This window comes from Euprymna scolopes, chromosome 23 (genome assembly GCF_053919585.1).
Source record: "Euprymna scolopes isolate OS-2025 chromosome 23, ASM5391958v1, whole genome shotgun sequence".
NCBI classification, from domain to species: domain Eukaryota; kingdom Metazoa; phylum Mollusca; class Cephalopoda; order Sepiida; family Sepiolidae; genus Euprymna; species Euprymna scolopes.
Genome location: NC_136504.1, coordinates 77,994,505 through 78,014,559, shown reverse-complemented (window position 1 = coordinate 78,014,559; position 20,055 = coordinate 77,994,505). Strand labels below are relative to the sequence as shown.

Here is a 20,055-nt window from a genome sequence, read left to right as displayed (position 1 = left end):
GGAATATTTGTTGGAAGATTTATTTGCTTCATAAGAAATTGTGTTCATAAGCATAATGTATCAGCCCTTTTTTTGTTACTTTTGACATCGAATAATATTCAGTCTTTCGGATGGCATCCAAGGATTTGCTCATCATTAATTTGGTGGAGTAAGGAGGTATAAGTAAAGTGATATTAATTAAAATAAATTTTGGTAAATTTATATTTTTTACTCCCCTTAGGACATACCTGGCATTTCCTAGAAATGATTATAAACCTATGTTCTCTTGCTCTAAAACTCCTTTTCTTAGTTTCTAGAATTTTAAAGTTATAAGTCGAATAAAATAAAGTAAAACATATTTCTTTTTTGTGGATCTCAAGTGCAAATGCAGACGCCCGCAATAATATTTTCGTCCCTTTGATCAGAGTGAAATGTACTTCTAGTATCTTTAGTAATGTAATTTCAGAAGGTGAGGGGAGGGGCGATCTCTCACCAAAACCCTAAGAAGAGTTTATAAACAAACATTTCCTTCAGGAGGTTTTAGACAAGGTCAAATGCAGTTTTAAAAAACTAGCGCATTAGGATTAGTGTACACTGTCCTATAGAAAATGTCTGAGCAGACCTGGTGGCATTTTCTGGTAGGGACACCTCAAGCGATTAGCAATAAACTAACTCCTTCTCAAAAGGAAGGTAGAGTTTAGGAGGGTGAACTTCCTGTGATTGAACAGAACCCCAACCTCAGTTTGACAGCAACAAGTCACTGTTGGGGTGATTGTAAAGGACGTATTCTCAATACAAGTTATTTGATTTGTAAAACGTAACAGATTTAGCAAAACAATCTTTCAATAATAAAAATTCTTTTTTTGTTTTTATTTCTATGAGAAGAGGTAAATATGGACAGGTCTTGTTTGAATTCAGTTTTAAATTTGAAGTTTTACTGTATAAAAACATTGTAATCGTTTGAACTTGAAAGTTAATATTCTACAATGTGTTTGGGATAAATTTAATACTTTCTGGAAAGAAAAAAAAAGTTATATCTTTGCCAATAATTGATATATTCTCAAAATAATTAAAACTGAATCCCTTAAAATTTCTTTTATCAAATATCTTTCAGTTAACGAGGTTGCCCTGAGCCTCTATCACAACCTCCTGAATAGTGTTTTTAGAGAAATACTAGTTTGATCTTGGATTTTCAGTTCTTCTTTGTTGTGGCAGTTGGTATGGTTGGGGGTCTTTCTCAGCTGCACATCACACATTATAGTGCATAGCATTGCAATCAGATGTGTTGGGGAAGTAGGAGGAGCAAATGTTGAGACAGGTGAAGTTATGAAAGTTCTCAACCACTTTCAGGTTTCCCCCTGAGGTGTGATACAGATCACAGTCCTGCTGCCACATACATGGCCTTCTTACATCCACTTTCTCCCATCAACACTTAACAGATGACAGCAACTCAGTATAGCCATCTGAAGTCTCTTTGAAGATGTTGAGCAACATGACCTTTGCTTCATGATCCTTGGAATTTTGTGCGGACTGTAGATTAGACATGTGTTATTCTGCATGTTATACAACTAATCCTGGCTTGGCTAAGTGTTTGACTTTATTGAAAGGTACTTAGCTTTTATAAAGCAGTTCTCTTAGGACTTTTGTATAAATAATTAATGTTATAGAGTTTCTATAATTTCACCTTCAGGGAAATCACTACCAGTTGCAAGTTATGTCAAAAAAGGAAAGCCTAAGATAATAGACTTGATTTTACAGAAAATCAGGCATTCAAACACCTTTTTGCATGAATTGTTTTGCTTTCCTTATACAATGGCTGCTTCAGATACTCTGAGCATAAACTAGCCAAGAAGGTTTCTAATGGATTCACCAGGTCCTTAAAAAATATAAAAAAAATCTATTTTTTGAAGGTACATTTTATTTCCCCTAAAAGAAAAATTTGTACCCCCCCCCCAAAAAAAAAAAAAACTCATTCTTCTCACCAGGCATAATACTGCTACCAGGTTCATTCTCAGGTAAGAAAAGTTCTCCAAGACCACAACGAGGACCAGAACCAAGGAAGCGAAGATCATTGGCAATTTTCATTAGGCTACAAGCAATAACATTCAAGGCACCATGAACTTCGACAAGAGCATCATGTGCTGCGAGGGCTTCAAACTTATTCGCAACTGGAGTGAATGGCAAGCCTGAAAAAAAATTTATTTCACAATTTGTTAAAAACAAAAATTCACAATTTGGAAAAAGCAAAAATTAATTTTAAAAAATTGTCATCTTTCAAATTTGGTGAAAATTAAAATGTCAAATAAAATAAATGTGGTTGATGTATTGTGGGATGAAAATTAAAACAAATCTCTATACTAAGATCAAACAATTTTTTTTTTTAGCAAAATGTATTACTATGCATTTAATGAAGAATCAAATGATTGTTTTAGTTTTGTATGACTTTTTTTTACAAGAATATTTGTATATCAACATTCACACTAAACAGCTATAAATAGTAAGAACCACATTTTACTTTATAAGGTGAAAATTATAAAAATAAAAAAATAATCAGAATACTAACATGCAAAAACAAACATTTATTTTAGCTTCAATCGAATTTGTTATTTCATAATTTTAACTGAGAATGCCAGTTGTTTATTAGAGAAGGAGATATCATGTCTGATTGAGCTGACTACCTACAACGTGTCAACAATTTTACGTGATCCATATAATCTGATGAAGACAAAAGAATTGGTCCACCAGTGTTACAATAAACCAATATACAAAGTGTATATGTGCATGCATTCATTTTGCATGTTGGTATGTACATATGTGCATGCTATCATATGAGGTGCATTCAATAAGTTTCCAGACTTTTTTCATATGAGCACTTCTATTGATAGTATATACATGAAACTCTAGTCCCCTTCGAGGTTATATCTGACTGCGATGCACTTATACCGTTCCAACAATTTCTGGAGAGCCCCTTGGAAATCCTCTAGTGTGAGCATGTCAATCACGGCCTCTTATCTTCTCAATTGTCTCATAACAACAGCCTCTAAGATTTTCCTTGAGCTTATGGAATAACCAAAAGTCACAGGGAGCAAGGTGTTGGACTCTAGGGAGGGTGAGGAACTGTCTTGATACACATCTTGGTCAAATAGTCTGCGATCTCTGAACACCCTTGGGACAAACTTTGCACAAATCTTCTGCATCTTCATGAATAATTGTGTGTACATTTCCCACACTGACATCAAACTATAGACACACGATGCTAATTATCCATGAAATTCATTATTTGGCCAATCAACTCTGGTGTTCTTACTGCCTTACTCCTCCCACCATCCCTCACAGATTCTCTGCCTTCCTTGAATCTCTTATGTCACTCAAAAACTGATGCTCAATTCATGCAATATAGTCCAAAAGCAGTCTAAAGCATTCCATACGTTTATGTGGCATTTTTTTCCAAGTTTAAAACAGAATTTTATTTCATATCATTTTTCTAACGTGTCTTCATGTCCTGGTTGCATTTTTGTAATTCACCAGCCGTGACAATCAGGCTTTAGTAGAGTGTATTCTAATTTCTGTTGTAGGTGTTCATTTGAACCTGAAATCATAAAATTGGTCAGTCATCTCATAAGATGTATAGCAATAAGATACTGAATTTTCAAAAGTCTACAATAATTTTAAATGCCTGTACAAAAAAGTCTGGAAACTCAGACATAAGTTGATAGTAATTTTCATTTAGCACATTCCATGGAAGTACTTATAAAACAAGTACAGGGATGTAACATTGTAGTGATGGGACAGAGGCTAGAGCTTGGTTGACAGTAGATTAGATTTTTAGTTTAGTAGAACTTTGTATAAAGTCAATATGGAGATTCTTGAACTAACCTGTAATCTCACTCACATTTTCAGCCACTTTCTCAGCAAATCCAATTCTTGTATTGAGTCCAGTACCAACTGCTGTTCCACCTAGAAAAATGGCATCACATATTTAGATTGTTTCATACCAGACATTTGAAATACTGATGACAATTTTTTATGCTTTATCTGTCATTGCACCCCCCCTCCAATGCATGAAAATTAATGATAAGACAAAGAGGTGTTCATAAAACGTACCTTCTGAAATAACAAAGAGGTGTTCATAAAACGTACCTTCTGAAATAACAAAGAGGTGTTCATAAAACGTACCTTCTGAAATAACAAAGAGGTGTTCATAAAACGTACCTTCTGAAATAACTCTGGGAAAATTCTTTTGTATTCTCTTTCATATGCAATTCAGTTTTAAGCTTGAAACTTAAAGGCGTTTTTTTTCAAAATAGTGTCATCATTTTTAATGAAAATGAAAAAAAAAAAAACATTTACAAAATGCTAGTTGTTCCTATCCGGCGTTGCCTGGGAGTCTTTTGTTAGCACCAAAAAGTCTTTAAAAGAAATTCAATTGTATTATAGGGTCATCCATTTTGCTTTGAAGATATCATGGGTGCTAACGATTAAAACATTCAATTTAAGTTTAATCTTGAAGGCTGAATATTTTATTTTAATGCACTGAAAATATAATATATGAAGAAAATAGACTGATACTAGTAACTAAAAAAACAAAAACAAAAGAAAGCAATAAGGTAAAATCTAAATATTTTGTTTTAACATGCAATAAATACAAAAGATGTAATTCAAAATGGAAAAGAAAATTGTAAATTTTAGAAACTAATCTAAGACTAATCTAATTTAAACAAGTTCTATATAAATTGGATGCAGTATTCTTAAATATTACATCATTTATGTAGAAAGGAGATTTGTTAGTGTGTCTGGTTAAAACTCCAGAATATTTAGAAGGAATTAATTTAGCATCTTTGGAACAAGCATTTGTTTAGATGACATTCTATGCAATTTATATGAACAACATCTTCCACTTGATCAGTGGCTACCTGAAACCACCAACCCTACCAACTTGAATGATCTGCATCTTCTAACTGGCATTGGCCCTACAGGTATGAGATGGGAAATTGTCAGTCACATGATCACAAAGGTAAACCCGACTGATGAACATCATGTCCTTCATAGACATGAACCAACGGTCCAATAACTGAAGTTATGTTGAACCACTAACAACATCACAGAAAGAAACAAAACTTCAGCTACAGATCAGATGACTAGAGAAAGGCTCCACTTCTACTGACATGGGAATTCTCCACATTCTGAGATCCTCTCGTGTGGATACTTTTGCATCATGTATATGAAAGAGTTTTCTTGGTAATTTATTTTGTATTACCATATTTCATTTGTACATTTTCGTAAATAAGCATCTTAATATTTTTTAGGATAAATAAAATTCTACATCTTTTTTGGTTTGCTTTTGGAAGCAAAAATAGAATTATGATTTATGTAGATAAAAGTACTTTCCTTTTATGTTTCAATAATATTCAATAACTTAACCCTCCCTCCTCATCCTTTTTTTTTAGCAAAACAGAATTTTAACTTTTTCACATTTAACTGATTACTAGACACATTCTTCTGATGAGATTTCTGATCAGAGTTTGAAATTTGTCATCATTTTATGTTGTTTGAAATTTGTCATCATTTTATGTTGTTTGAAAAATGGGTGGCATTGTTTTATGGTGGAGGAATTACTTGAAGTATCAAATTCTAATTATTTTCTCTAGATATTTTGATAAAGTATTTTTCTAAAAACTGACCAATGGCTAATTCATACAGCCTAGGCAATGTCGCCTTAACCCTTTCGATACCATTGGTTATCTGTTGGACATAAGCACTGAACTCTTGACCAAGGGTGAGTGGAACAGCATCCTAGGGAGAGACAAGACAAAAAAGAGAAAAATTTAAAACATTATTTTTAGATTTAGTTTGTGTGTGTGCATGTCATTTGAAAGACTCATATTGATTAGAAATATGCAATAATCCTGTATTTATTGTGTCTGTAGAATACACTTGCTTGCTGAAGAAACACTTATTGGCATATCAACCCTTTTTGGGTTATTTAATGCCAAATCCAGTCGTTTCGGTAAAAGTTTTCATGCTTTATATCTGCAAATATTTATTCATGTTGTTTGGTTTTTATAGAGAAAAATCGTTTTGGTTTTTGGCTTTGCAGAACATGATTGTGTTTTGCCAATGGTGATTTTATTGTACTAGCCAGGCTCCACGTCACTTAACTTTGGTAACTTTCATTCCTTCTTTTCTTTCTGCAGTTGAATCCATCTTTCCTTTCTGTGAATTCTTTCTTCCCTTCCTTTTCACAGAAATATGGAAATATTTCTTTTTCAGTTTGATATTTGATTTCACACAGCTACTAAGGCCTCTACGCAGTGTCAGGTTAGCTTAGTATAAGGAATGAGATAGATTTTTCTAAAAGAATAAGTTAAATATTTAATAAAAATAAGACAAAAGTCTTAATATTCAATGTTCCATTTTCAGGACTCAAATGAAGACAATTCTCTAATCCAGTAGAGAACTAACAATTAAAGATAATGAAAGCTAGCAAATGCTAACCCACTCATCGTCCTGATGAAGCAATTCTAAACGAAAGGTCTTGATAATCTATTCACAACATGGGACCATGAACTTATCTGGATGAATGAGCTTTTTGAAATCCTCTTAAAGGTTGCAGATCATGCTGGATAGATTGAAGATCCTACACAGTAATGTCCTTGAACCAAACTAAAATTAAAGATAAACAAAACTTTAGAATCAAATCTTAAATTTTTTTTATCTAATTCATCTCATTTTCTCCTGAACTATCCCCACTAGCAATAATTTTTCCTATACACATTTGAATTAAAGTTGAACACCCATCTGAGGAAGAGAAATTTTTCTCCAAATATTATATGGAATATCTATCGAACCACACTGATAGCAATTAAGATCATCATAAAAAGATAATAAAAAAGGTGGAAACTTTAAAACTCATTCCACCATTAAATGTCTTATTTGCTTCAGTTTGTGTTTATCAGTTACTCATATATAATGCCTTCTAAAAATTATGTTTATAAATGAGAGTATGTATAGAAATGTTAATAACTAATGACAAAACAAATTGAAGTTGTAGCAGCCATCATGTGGCCCTACAAAAAAAAAAAAAAAAAAAAAAAAAAGAGTGAGGGTCACATCATACGTCGTCCATTAAGGCTTGAACTGACAGTGTTCTGCTTACATGAGAGAATCTTGTTATTTTAGTGCAATGATGAGAGTTCATTTATGCAAATGAATATTTGTTTGCATCGGCTGATTCTCATTCAGATAAAATGAGTAGGAACTTTTCAGTGAAAAATTGATGTGACAAGTTAAGACCATGTTTGTGTTATGAACGGCAGAATAAAAAGGAAGGAGAAAGAAAAAAAAAAAGAAAACATTCAGCGATCTATGAGCAGGTTTATTTTTGATGGTGGCAACAAGTCATTATTTTCATTTAATTCAGTGAAATTTATCTTCAATGGTTTGATTGAAGTTAGAGTTAAAATGTTTCCCCGATAAAGTTTGAAAAGCTTTTTACAGAAATGAAAATGAATTTCCTAACTATGTGTGTGTGTGTTGAGTGCAAAAAATAACTTTAATCAGTTTTTAAATAAGAAAATAAAATTTAAGAAACAGAAAGTCATTGTTTGATAAAACCAAAATCATCCAACTCTCTTACCTGCATCATAAATTGTTTGGCAAAATTAACATTTTCAAAGAAAAAAACTGCTAGAAGCAAGACACACGGAGAAGAGGAAAAGAGAAAAAACAGAATTGTTTAATAAAATTATTTTATCATAGCATCAAAAATAGTAAACATTTTTTTCTTAACTATTTTGTTTTAATTGTATTATTCGAGCTAATATACTCATCTTGGATAGTATTCTTACAATTTTTCAGCCGATGTGATCACCAACATTCTTCAAGTGTATCTGATCAAAGTTGGAAATCTTTCTGTAGAACTTATGGAATTTGTACAGGATTTTGAACAGAACTCTTTATTTAATCCACAGAGGGTAACAAGAACCCATGGCACAATGGATAAAGTGCTAAATATAATTAGTTCTAAGTGACAGTCTTCTGGAGGTTGAAGGTTCAATCGTCAGTGACAGATGCTTGTGGTAAAGATGTAGAGAGCATAGCAATAAGTACTCACGGTTGTTTGTGCTGTAGAGAAGCACTATCATGTGAACCTGGAATCGTTCGGATACAAAAACAAGTGTAATGTGAGGTGGCAGCATAAAAAGACGCATTTTTTGTTCAACAAGAGTTTTTCATTTTTAGACGTTGCTCCGTTCACATGTGGGTTTGTCAGTTGGGAGAGAAAACAGAAGAAAATAATTGCTGCTGCTGTTTAAATGAATAAGCAAATGTTTCATTGTGGGAGAAAGAAAGACAAAATCTAACTTGAGTTTTATTTTCAACTCAATACTTTATATAAATACACAGTGTAGTAAATAATGGACAATCAACAATTCCCCCACTAACCAACAATCATTATTATGCTTGCCAGTCGGTTTGCCTCAAACTCCACACTGGACCCTTCCAACCACCCCCTGTCTGACTTTCCTTTGCAGACAGACGCCACGCTAGACGATCTAAAAAAATCACCCCTGCTCAGGTGCATGTTATCAAAAAACCTTGACACTTCAAAAGCATGTGGACCTGACCTCATCCCAGCTGTGCTATTAAAAAAAAGTGCTCAGCCGAAGTAGCTCCAGTTCTCTCCAAACTCTACAACAAATGCCTTAATGAATCATGCTTTCCGGGCTGTTAGAAAACTGCTTCTGTGGTACCAGTATTCAAGAATTCTGGTGAAAGAACTGATCCATCAAATTATCGCCCCATTAGCCTCCTCCCACTTTTCGACAAAATATTTGAGACCATAATTAACCATGCTCTAGTCCGTCACCTTACAAATGCTAAACTTCTGACTGACCAACAATATGGATTTAGACAAGCCCGTTCTACCGCATACATCCTCACTGTAATCTCTGAACGTATATATCATTCACTGGACAAAGTGGGGGAGGGCAGAACGGTAGCTCTAGATATATCTAAGGCTTTTGACAGGGTATGGCATGAGGGTCTCCTCAGGAAAATTAAACCACACGGTATCACTGGTAGAATACTTAACATAATTAAATCCTTCTTAGATAAGAGAAAAATCCAGGTTGTCCTCGACGGTCGTACATCTAAACAATATGATATAAATGCGGGAGTGCCTCAGGGGTCTATCCTTGGACCGCTATTGTTCCTAATATTTATTAATGACCTCCCCGACAAAACTGCCTCTGAGATGGGTATATATAACAAAGGGATAATGCATCAGCACCAGCCTACTCCTTCACCAAGATATAAATTTTGCATACAGTAGTAGATACGAATTGATGTTGATCCTGGAAGACAGCAAGTGTGACTGTCATGACTACTGGAGGTGCATCCTGTGCATGCTGCATCATTTTCACAGATGAGAGCAACTATGTCAACATCAATGTTCTTGTAGTGCGTAATAAATCAATAAGGCTTGATCTGTTGTTAGGGGATCAATATGATAAAAATATTGACGACCTACAGGTGCAGTTTGGATCAGTGATAGGAAGTCCACATTTATCAGTGAACCTGATTTTACTGCTAGAATTGGAGATGGGCATGGTGATTCAGCAGGATAAGACAAAGGTGCATGATGGACTAACACAAACTTGTAGATGCATTCACGGAAAATGCAGATGTTTGTGCTGCTAAGATGTATGAATGGCGGCAAAATATGTCTAACATATACTGGACCTCAGAAGAGTGTATTTCCAAGTATGAGTCTACAAGATGGCTGTATCAGATTGTGAAGATCAATGGGAAGAGATACTGTCTGACATGTAGAATTTCAAGTTAGGGAACATTTGGCTCAATTTGGACTAGAATGTAAGGACCTGGAATGGCTTGGGGACAACACATGCTGGCATTGGAAGTGAGGAAATGCAGTTCCATAAATTCTCAATATCATCATAGATGAACCGTATTCTCCTTGTGTGCCTCTTGGTGTTTGCGTAGCTGCATGTGACATGTGGAGTAATTGAGAGAAGACCATGAATGACTGCGAGTTGACTAACCCATGAGCCACTGCTTTCTAAATCTGTTTATTGTAAAAAGGTGGGGAGTACGAATGGACTTTCTTGTTATGTTAGTCAGGTTTAAAGCTTGACGTGACCAGCCGATTGATTGGATCGGGCCCGTCCAACCGCCCGTCTAGCCCAGTATGAGGCCAAAGTGGAGTGTTGCAACTGATACCTTTGTTTTCCCTAGGTATCAGTTACTCAGCCACCAGGATCCCTTTCCTAGGCATTACAGGTCACCACCCACGGCCAACAGGTGGCCCCATTGAGAGGTTTTTACTTTCTGCAGGGGGGCAGTCGGTGTATTCTTATGCCCCACCGATGGGGTTGGGTAGTAGGAATAGAAAAAGAAAGGAGAGTGGAGGGGGGGGTCTGTTTTGCGGAACATAATTAAGTTTTACAAAGGAGAATACAAAACAAAAACAGAAAATCAATGTAGGCGCATTTTGTCTCAGGAAGCCAATAGACAGCCTGATCTGGTAGCACCAGGTGAAAGGGGGTTGATGGTGTGCCACCATCAGCAGGTCCCGAGCACAATTTCTCTTCAAAAGAAGATCCTGACAGCACAACATCTTCAGAGAGCCGGTCAGAAAGTTTGATACATGATGACAATTTTCACAAGGCAGAAATGGAAGCGAATACTCTCAATAAAGTCCACATTTCAGAATAAGCTCCACTTCTGCGAAGAAACGCCCAACAAAGTTGGCATGTGCCCGCTGTAGAGAAGCACGGGACCTCGGATCTGAAACTCATCTCATACAAAAATAACACACATATGTAAATTTATGGGCTATTAAGAGTGAAGTGGCAGCATAAAAAAACGGATTCTTTTTTTTATTTCAGACAAGTATTTAATTTTTGGACGTTGTGTTTGCATGCAAGTTTATTATCAGTTGGGAGAGAAAAAAGTAGAAAAGGACCACTGCTGCTGTTTAGGTGTGGAGAAAGACAAACTCCAACGATTGTGTGTATTGTTTTCAACTCAAAAGAATTTATGTTAGCGAAATAGGAATTAATTCCCTAAAAAATATTCATTCACAAAAAACTAGACACACTTTCAGTGATACTAGCAATATTATTACAAATTACTTCAGACTTTTACCTGGTTGTGGTTGATGGAACGAGCAAGCTACCTTTGTGGATTACATAAAGGGTTCCATTAGAAATTCTGTATCGAGTCAGAGTTTGACAGAAAGATTCTTGTGTTCGACAAGATACGCCGGGACATGGTCAGAAGTTACATTAGTCGGAACGTTGTGCGAATAAAGATAAGTAAAATCGTTCAAGTAATTATTAACAGTCATCTAAAAATAATTTTTAAACAAAATTTATTTTGTTTTTTTTTTTAAATTAAAGATTTATTTATTTTTTTTTTTTTAAATTAAAGATTTATTGGGTTTTTTTTTTTAAATTAAAGATTTATTGGGTTTTTTTTAAATTAAAGATTAATTTTGTTTTTTTTTAAATTAAAAAATTTTGTTTTTTTTTAAATTAAAAATTTATTTTGTTTTTTCTAAATTAAAAATTTATTTTGTTTTTTAAATTAAAAATTTATTTTGTTTTTTTAAATTAAAAATTTATTTTGTTTTTTTTAATTTAAAAAAAACAAGATAAATCTTTAATTTAAAAAAAAAATTAAAAATTTATTGTTTTTTTTAAATTAAAAATTTATTGTTTCTTTTTAAATTAAAAATTTATTGTTTTTTTAAATCAAAAATTTATTTTGTTTTTTTTAAATTAAAAATTTATTTTGTTTTTTTTAAATTAAAAATTTATTTTGTTTTTTAAATTAAAAATTTATTGTTTTTTAAATTAAAAATTTATAGTTTTTTTTAAATTAAAAATTTATTGTTTTTTTTAAAATTAAAATTCATTTTGTTTTTTTAAATTAAAGACTTAAATTTTTAATTTAAAAAAAAACAAAATTTAAAAAACAAAATAAATTTTTAATTTAAAAAAAACTATTTTGTTTTTTAAATTTTTTTTTTTTTAAATTATAAAATTTTGCTTTTTTTTAAATTAAAAATTTATTTTGTTTTTTTTTTAAATTAAAAATTTTTGTTTTTTTAAATTAAAAAATTTTGTGTTTTTTTAATTAAAAATTTATTTTGTTTTTTTTTTAATTAAAAATTTTGTTTTTTTTTTAATTAAAAATTTTGTTTTTTTAAATTAAAAAATTTTGTTTTTTTAAATTAAAAAATTTTGTTTTTTTAAATTAAAAAATTTTGTTTTTTTTAAATTAAAAATTTATTTTTTTTTTTTTAAATTAAAAATCTATTTTGTTTTTTTAAAATGCAAAATGATATCAATAACTGACTTGAGTGTGTGTCCGCCCAATCTTGATAATGTCTTTGAATTCTGTCATTTTGGCTTGCAAAGAATCTCGTAGCTTTTCCATTCCAGGTAACAAGCAATTGTTGATCTCAATAGCCACAGCAATATGCATCGCTGTAGGAAATGTATCATTGGAACTCTACAAAAGAAAAAAGGTATTTAGTCTTTTTGTTGAATGTGGAAAAAAAAATTTCCATTCACAAAAATAGAGAAAAATCAAATCAAATTTTTTGTCTAATTAAACAAAAAGGTGCTACACACATGCAAATAAATGCACTAAATTGTATTTGTTCTTACTATTAGGTAAAAAAAAAAAGATACATCTATAAATATAGAAAATATTTTCAACTAGTCTCATAGAAAAAAAAAACTCCCAAATAACATCTTCACTCATGTAGGGTTCAATCCCTGTCCTGGCTAGAGAAAAAGAAGCAAAATATTATCAAAAAGGTCACAATTTTTCTTGGTTATAGAAAGATTTTCTCATTTAATTTAATTTGTTTACGCACATTGTAAACTAACATTTAAATTAGATAGCAAAACAATAAAACAATTTGTATATTATCGATAATGATATAAAAATTGTTTTATTTTTAGTTATACGAAAAATAAATATTTACAGATATACCACAATTTATAAATTTTTAATATTGATTTAAGTAGAACTAATAGTGGGATTGGTCGTTTATGAACAATAGTGGGATTGGTTGTTTATGAACAATAGTGGGATTGGTTGTTTATGAACAATAGTGGGATTGGTTGTTTATGAACTAATAGTGGGATTGGTCGTTCATGAACAATTCTCAAGTTCACTGTTCACCAACTCTTGTCCATTGCTGCAATGTTGTATCACTGCGTTTGTTTTGCAAATACTTTAATGAAATATGCGCTCCAACAAACTTTTTGCAGTGATACCTCCTCCATGTCAATGTCTCTGACTAACACAACAATCAGCTGAATTCCACCTCTTCACTGTAGGGGTTCCCAGATGCAGGGAGCTTCTTTCCTCAAACTGCTAGCCTTCACAATTCCTTCTGTTCCCTAACTATACCAACATGCAGAAGTTTAAATATGGCCACTAAGTTTCCGTAGCCCTTTACGTTTTAATGGCAATCTGCCTTATAATCAATGTAATCAGCAGTGAAGTGTCCCTTCTTTCCTGTGGATTTTAGGATGGACATCGATGGCTACATTTGCATTTCAAGTAAGATAGTGATATTCTGGATCAACTAAATAACTTCAAACATGGTGTATGTGGCACATCATCCTACATTGACGATGTGTGCATCAATGAGGACATAAAATCTGCATCGTGCGTCAGGGAAAAATTGGCTCAGTTTCATCTGCAGTGCAAGAATCCTGAACGTCTGAGAGATGGAGTGTGCGTATTTGGATTAGATGTCAGTGAGGAAGACGGCACCCTACGATGGAGGCGTGGCAGTGGGATTCCAGGCATCCCTGACGTTGTTACGAGGTGGACCGTTTTTTCCTGATGTGGGAAACTTGTTGGACACTTACCAGCCTGTGGCTGGCTCCGTGTAGCTGTGGGGGTCATCAAACGCAGAGCGAATTTGGTAACCACAGGTTGGGATGATGTGCTTGACGATGCTCTTCTAACTCTGATGGTAACTGAGACCCTGGAGAGAGTCAACAAGGAGGACCCTGCCTGTGGAAAATGGTGTGTTGATGCAGACCATGTAAATGTGTGGGTCGACGCTAGTTCATCGGCATTGGGAGTCGCATTAGAGCAGGGAGGGAATGTGTTTGAAGACGCATGTTGGCTGCGACCCGTGAGTGATGCTCAGCACATCAACTTAGCAGAGTTGGATGCTGTTGTAAAGGGAATAAATCTTGCACTGCAATGGCAATCGAAGAAATAGCACCTGTACACGGATTCTCTCTGCGTCTACCACTGGGTTGCTGACACACTTTCAGGACGGACAAGAATTCGCACTAAGCCAGCAAGATGTTGATCCGACGAAGGCTAGATATGCTGAAGAGTCTGGTCTCTGAGTATGGACTATCAGTTGGGGTAACACTGATAAAATCACTTTGTAATCATGCCGACCAACTAACCTGTGTACCTCACAGATAGTATGGAGCCGTGAAGATGGGTGTGCTCGATCTCGCACAGTTGCAATTGGCGCGATTAGCCCATGTCAAATACAGAAGATTCATGCACAGAGCGGACATCCAGGTGTCAAGAGAAAAGTATTTTGCAAGGCGTGTGGATCCAACAGTGACAAAGGCAGATTGTCAGGCACTGTGAGGGTGTCAGTCTATTGATCCTGCACCAGAGCAATGGCAAAAAGGACAATTGGACATCAAGAAGGTGTGGCAGCGAGTGGCAATGGATATTACCCATTACAGTGGTAAACCCTTTCTAACTCTTATCGATTGTGAACCCATACATTTTGCGGTATGGCGACACATGATTAGACAGGACTCGGCACGTGTTGTTCGCATCTTGTCATCCATCTCTTTTGAGCGGGGTGCACCAGAAGAGATCTTGATGGATAACGATGCTGCTTTTTGCAGTCAACAAGTTTAGCAGCTGTTAGATGAATGGGGCGTCCGACTAGGATGTGCTCATGAGCCATCAGGGAATGGCATTGATGAGAGGAGCCACCGTAGCATTAAGAGAATTGCTGCCAGAAAGCAATGTACCATTACGGAGGTCACGTATTGGTCACGCCAAAGGATGGGAAATTACTTACAACAGCGCCAGCCAATGCCATATACACATATCATGTTAGACTAAAGGGAATTGATGCTGCACAGCCAGTCAACCAGAAAAGACATGCCAAATATGAGGTAGGGAATCCAGTTTGGGTAAGACCACCTGGAAACCGGTGCACCACCAAATTCAAGTGAGGATGTATCTTTGGGGTGATCAGCCAACAGTCAGCCTTAGTTGACGGAACCCCGCGCCATGTGCGCGATCTTCGCCTGGCTTCTGAGGAGCGTCATACAACTAGCAATACACGTGAAAAAGTTTAAATGGCTTAAAATATTTCAATATTGCTAAGCTAAGAAAGAATCTTTTAAAATTTTTTAAATCCAATTAAAATCAAGGAAGTTATGACTATTTTTATGCCTTGCATGTTTGGCTATTTTCCCATCTTTAAGACCATATGCGTTTTGTCACATTTTTTGCACTACTTTTTGAGTAAAAATGCTATATCTTTGTTAAAACACAAGACTAAGCAATGAAATTTACCATATAAGTGTATTTCTGTGCAAGGAATCTGAATATGCTACTGAAAATCTCGAGAAATTAATGGTTTCTAAATAATCTTCAGTAAATGCACATAATTATGCTGCGATTGCTTAAAAATGCCATGTCTCCATTAAAAGAAAAGAAGTTAGAGAACTCAAAGTTGAATTGTAATGCATTTTATGTGCCAAAACTGAAATCGAAATCTAGGATTGGTTAAAAATGAATATATTGCAATATTTCTTTGGTATTATTGTAGATTAATACCTTCTGTTACCCATAATGAGATCATAAATTTACTTGAAAATATGTCAGAAGATTGTCCAAATAATGATAGATGAAGAAATGATATAATTAGAAAAATGGGTAAGTCTAGAATCAAGATGTTGGCTTTGATCATTCCCTCTGGGCCACATAAAACTTTTCCATGTCTGATAAAGATAGCCACATCACCTTCCCAACAAACAAGTCCATAAGATATTCTGGATATTTAAATCATATAATGCTTAATTATACAAATTTGACAGCCAGGCAACACCAGATTGTCATACTAGTACAGCTCACACCACTACTCAAATCTAATATTTTACAAGACATACTGAGTACCAGAATATATTTTTATTTCCTCATTTCAGTTTGTGAGTGTGAAGCAGATAAATAATTTCAAGTGAGCAAAGATACATATTACTCCCTATAAATACTTCCCTGTTATGCCCTGCCAAACATACATTAGCACCGATTTTGATTGCCAATTTCTTCATCTGGAAGAAACATGTAAGGTGACTCCAACCATATCACCAATATTAGCTGTCAAATCTTAGACCTACACAACCAGTTATGTAACTGAAATCTACATAACTTCCTAATTCATGGACATAAAGACAGTTCCACACCAGCTACCGGTCAGATGACAGCAATGAAGAGGAAGAAAACAAAGAAAAAATAGAAGAAACGGTTTTAATAATAATACGTGTAAGATTGAGGGAAAGCACCAAAAAGAAAACACATTTTCAAGTCCAAAACGTTAATATTTGCATTCTTTTCCATTGTTGAATACAAAACCGAATTTAAAACATCAAGATAATTTCAGAAATTGCCACTGATAAGAATCCTATTGACATTCTCATCCAACAAACTGGAGCAAATACAAGATACTCCAATTCATCACTTTATCAACCCAATATCTTCATTTATGACTTTGAGGAAGACCCTATTACCAAAAAACTCAACCCATTCTCACTCCATACTTATTGAACTTCTATTTATTGCACTCAGTGTCTTATTCATTTTGTATTTTCCTATGAAGAAAATGTTTATACATTTCAAACTTTTTAACTATTGCAGATTACCCGCTGGATTGCGCACTGGTGTATTTTAAGTTGAAACCTGTCTTTCTTTTATAAACTGATATTATTTCTATGAATGTATTTTTTGTATATTGCTTATATATATATATATATATATATATATATATATATATATATATATATATATATATATATATATATATATATATATATATACACTAGCAAAAGTACCCGTTGTTGACTGGGTTCATAAACAGCCTACAGAAAATGGACTATGATTGATGAAAGTATGATAGGTTATGAAAAGGAGGGGGTTGTAAAGAGATAGGTTTTGATACTCAAAAATTTTAACCTAAGTAAAATATGATGAAAGTAAAGATAATTTTTGCGAAAATATATTTTTTATATCAACTTTGTTTCCATTTGTAGCCAAGAGTGATCAACAAAATGATGCTTCCTTACAAAGAGAAAATGTTATATATATAATAATATAAATATACAAGAAATAAATGTCACCATAGTCAATAAAAGTTACTTTTATGGCAGAAAAGTTCATTGGTTTGTATTTTTTAGTTTGTAAAAATTTTTTTTTTTTAATTCACGAACCGGTTTAAAAAAAATCAAAATGGCAGCGACTTTGAAATGGAGAGCCCCATTTTCAATTTGAAGGAGGGGCACCTGAGCATTCTGTGTTAACAATTTAAGAGAGTTCTGTCAACATAAGGAATATTTATAAACATATTTTAATGTTTCCGTTATTTTGTGCTTGAGTAATATTCGATTATGGCATGTGTAGTTTATACAAAAATTCATTTAAAGTAGTTATCGCCTCAAATTTCGTTTTAATTTCGGTTCACTAAAATTATTTCAAGTAAAGAGCATTAAAAACTATTTCAAGACAAAAAAAATCATGAACTGAACTTTTATTGACTATCGTAACATTTATTTCTTGTATATTTATTTTTTCGGGTAGTCGTTTGTTGGCTTTTCTGTTAAATACTCTTAATAAATAATATCGATGAAATATCGAAAAACAAAGAAACAAAAACAGTTTTGAAAAATAATGAAGCTTTACTTACTTTAGTAAAATAATCCAAAACAGCAAAATGGGATATTAAAAAAGTAAACACGTAATTACTTTTAAAGCAAAGAATCGATATAAATATGAATAAGAAGAAAATGGCGCCCTTTTCAAGCAGAACAGCTTTATTTCAGTTTTACAGTATTGAACAGTGTAGTATTGCGCCGTCGGATTCAGTGTTGTACTATTGTAATGTAAAGAACATGCAGAAAGGGTTGTAATCAACTGAATTCCTTCTAGTGCACTGACAAAAAAAAGCTTATACAGATATATAAATAAAAATAAAAAGGTTATGTAAATGTTTTTAAAAAGACAAGTAATCACGTGAGCAGGATTTTTCCTTCTTTTGACACAATAACAAGTAATGTTCTTATTTTTTATTATTTATCTATTTTCGAAAGAGTGCCATGTGCAAGTGGAGAAGGAAAACAACAGAGTTATGCAAAATTTGTGTTGAGAATTGTCTAAAGTTCCGACTTTTTTTTTTTTGGGCTTTCACTTTAATAAGAACGTGAATTTATGAGGTGAATTTATTTGGCACAATATGATTCAACTCAAAAAAAATAAATAAAAGCTAACGTGAATTAAGATTAAAGTTAAGGTGTTATTGTGGACCCTCACCCCTTTTAAAAAACCTTGTTAAACATTGTGACATATTGATATTCTATGGAGATCAGGCGCGAACGAACACCCAATAATTTTATTATACCATATTTCTTCAAACTGAAACATAATTATCAAAGTATACTTACGCAAATAGATATGAAAAGTCTTTGTTAAAGTTTGTGCCATATTTTCATGGAGTACAGGTGTGAACGCAGACCCCACAATTTTATTATACCATCCCTATTTAAGTTGAAACATACTTATCAAAGTATTCTTATGTACATCTATATCAAACACCCTTGTAAACGTTTTTTTTCATTTTTTATTTCCATACTTTGGGGGTCAGGCGCGAACGCAGACCCCACAATTTTTATGAACCACCGTTCTGCCAGATAAAACATACCGATTCCTGATCCTCAATACATCTATCATTATATGTAATCAGTTTTTTAAAATAGTCACCCATATAGGAGCCTATTCGTGACCACACACACACACACACACACACAGCTTTATCTTATAAGAAGATATATATTCTTTTTAAATCTCTTTATCTTTTAAGATTTTGATATTTTGTTTTCTATTTATTACCTGTATATTTGCATATTAATTTCAAACTTGATAGTCTCATGTGTTTATGTGATTTCACACTTGTGTGTTGTTATTCCTCTACTTTTATCGGATTCTTGAACTGGAAAACCTTTCCTTTGTGTTCTTTTATTTATTGTTTAAAGCAGAATCCTGTGACATGGACTTATCTTTGTTTTCTTATTACCATTTCACAAAAAACTTTTGTAGATCCAACAAACACAGGCAGATAACTTACCTGGCTCATATTGACATGATCATTTGGATGCACAGGTGACTTGCTACCAAGTTGTCCTCCCAGCATTTGAATGGCTCTGTTGCTGATCACTTCGTTGGTATTCATATTGGTTTGTGTACCTGAACCAGTTTGCCATACAACCAATGGGAAATGCTCAATCAAACCACCACGACTCACCTAAGCAGACAAAATAAAGTAAAGAGTAATTAGCTGCTTTCAAAAACAATATTTATCATTACTTAAAAATTTATCAAAGAAAATTCATTTTCAATAGTTAATTTACTGTGAAACTTCACATATCTTGTTAGTTTTAAATTATTAGAAAATTGGTTTTACTTTTATTATTTTTATGTACTTATAGATCAGTTCAGAGGAAAATTAAATCTGAACAGTCTAGGTAGGTGCGTGTAGAATAAAAGACTGATGGTATAGCCACACTGAAAGGAAGAATGAAAGTTTTTGGATTATTTTGGGGTCATTTCACAGCTGAAGGCAAATGAAAACATGGGAGAAAGTGACAAGTATGGACTCTTGGACGTACCTGACTCTTATATAGATAGAGTATTGCATCAGCAGTGAGATATCTACTGGATTGATAGAAGGATCCCACCACTTAAGAGAAAGAGGAATAAATAAAG

General features: G+C 33.5%; 1 protein-coding gene across 2 annotated transcripts in view; it reads right to left on the bottom strand.

The window, feature by feature from the left end:
• The window catches only part of LOC145246024 (fumarate hydratase, mitochondrial-like), a 56,344-nt gene that overhangs the window by 935 nt on the left and 35,354 nt on the right, over positions 1–20,055 (bottom strand). For both annotated transcript variants that reach the window (XM_080107847.1, XM_080107848.1), the window contains exons 4-8: positions 19,418–19,594; positions 12,364–12,519; positions 5,661–5,772; positions 3,856–3,936; positions 1,962–2,165 (exon numbers count right to left, since the gene is read on the bottom strand). In XM_080107847.1, coding sequence (XP_079963973.1) covers positions 1,962–2,165; positions 3,856–3,936; positions 5,661–5,772; positions 12,364–12,519; positions 19,418–19,594 — 730 coding nt within the window. The remainder of the gene's footprint in view (positions 1–1,961; positions 2,166–3,855; positions 3,937–5,660; positions 5,773–12,363; positions 12,520–19,417; positions 19,595–20,055) is intronic.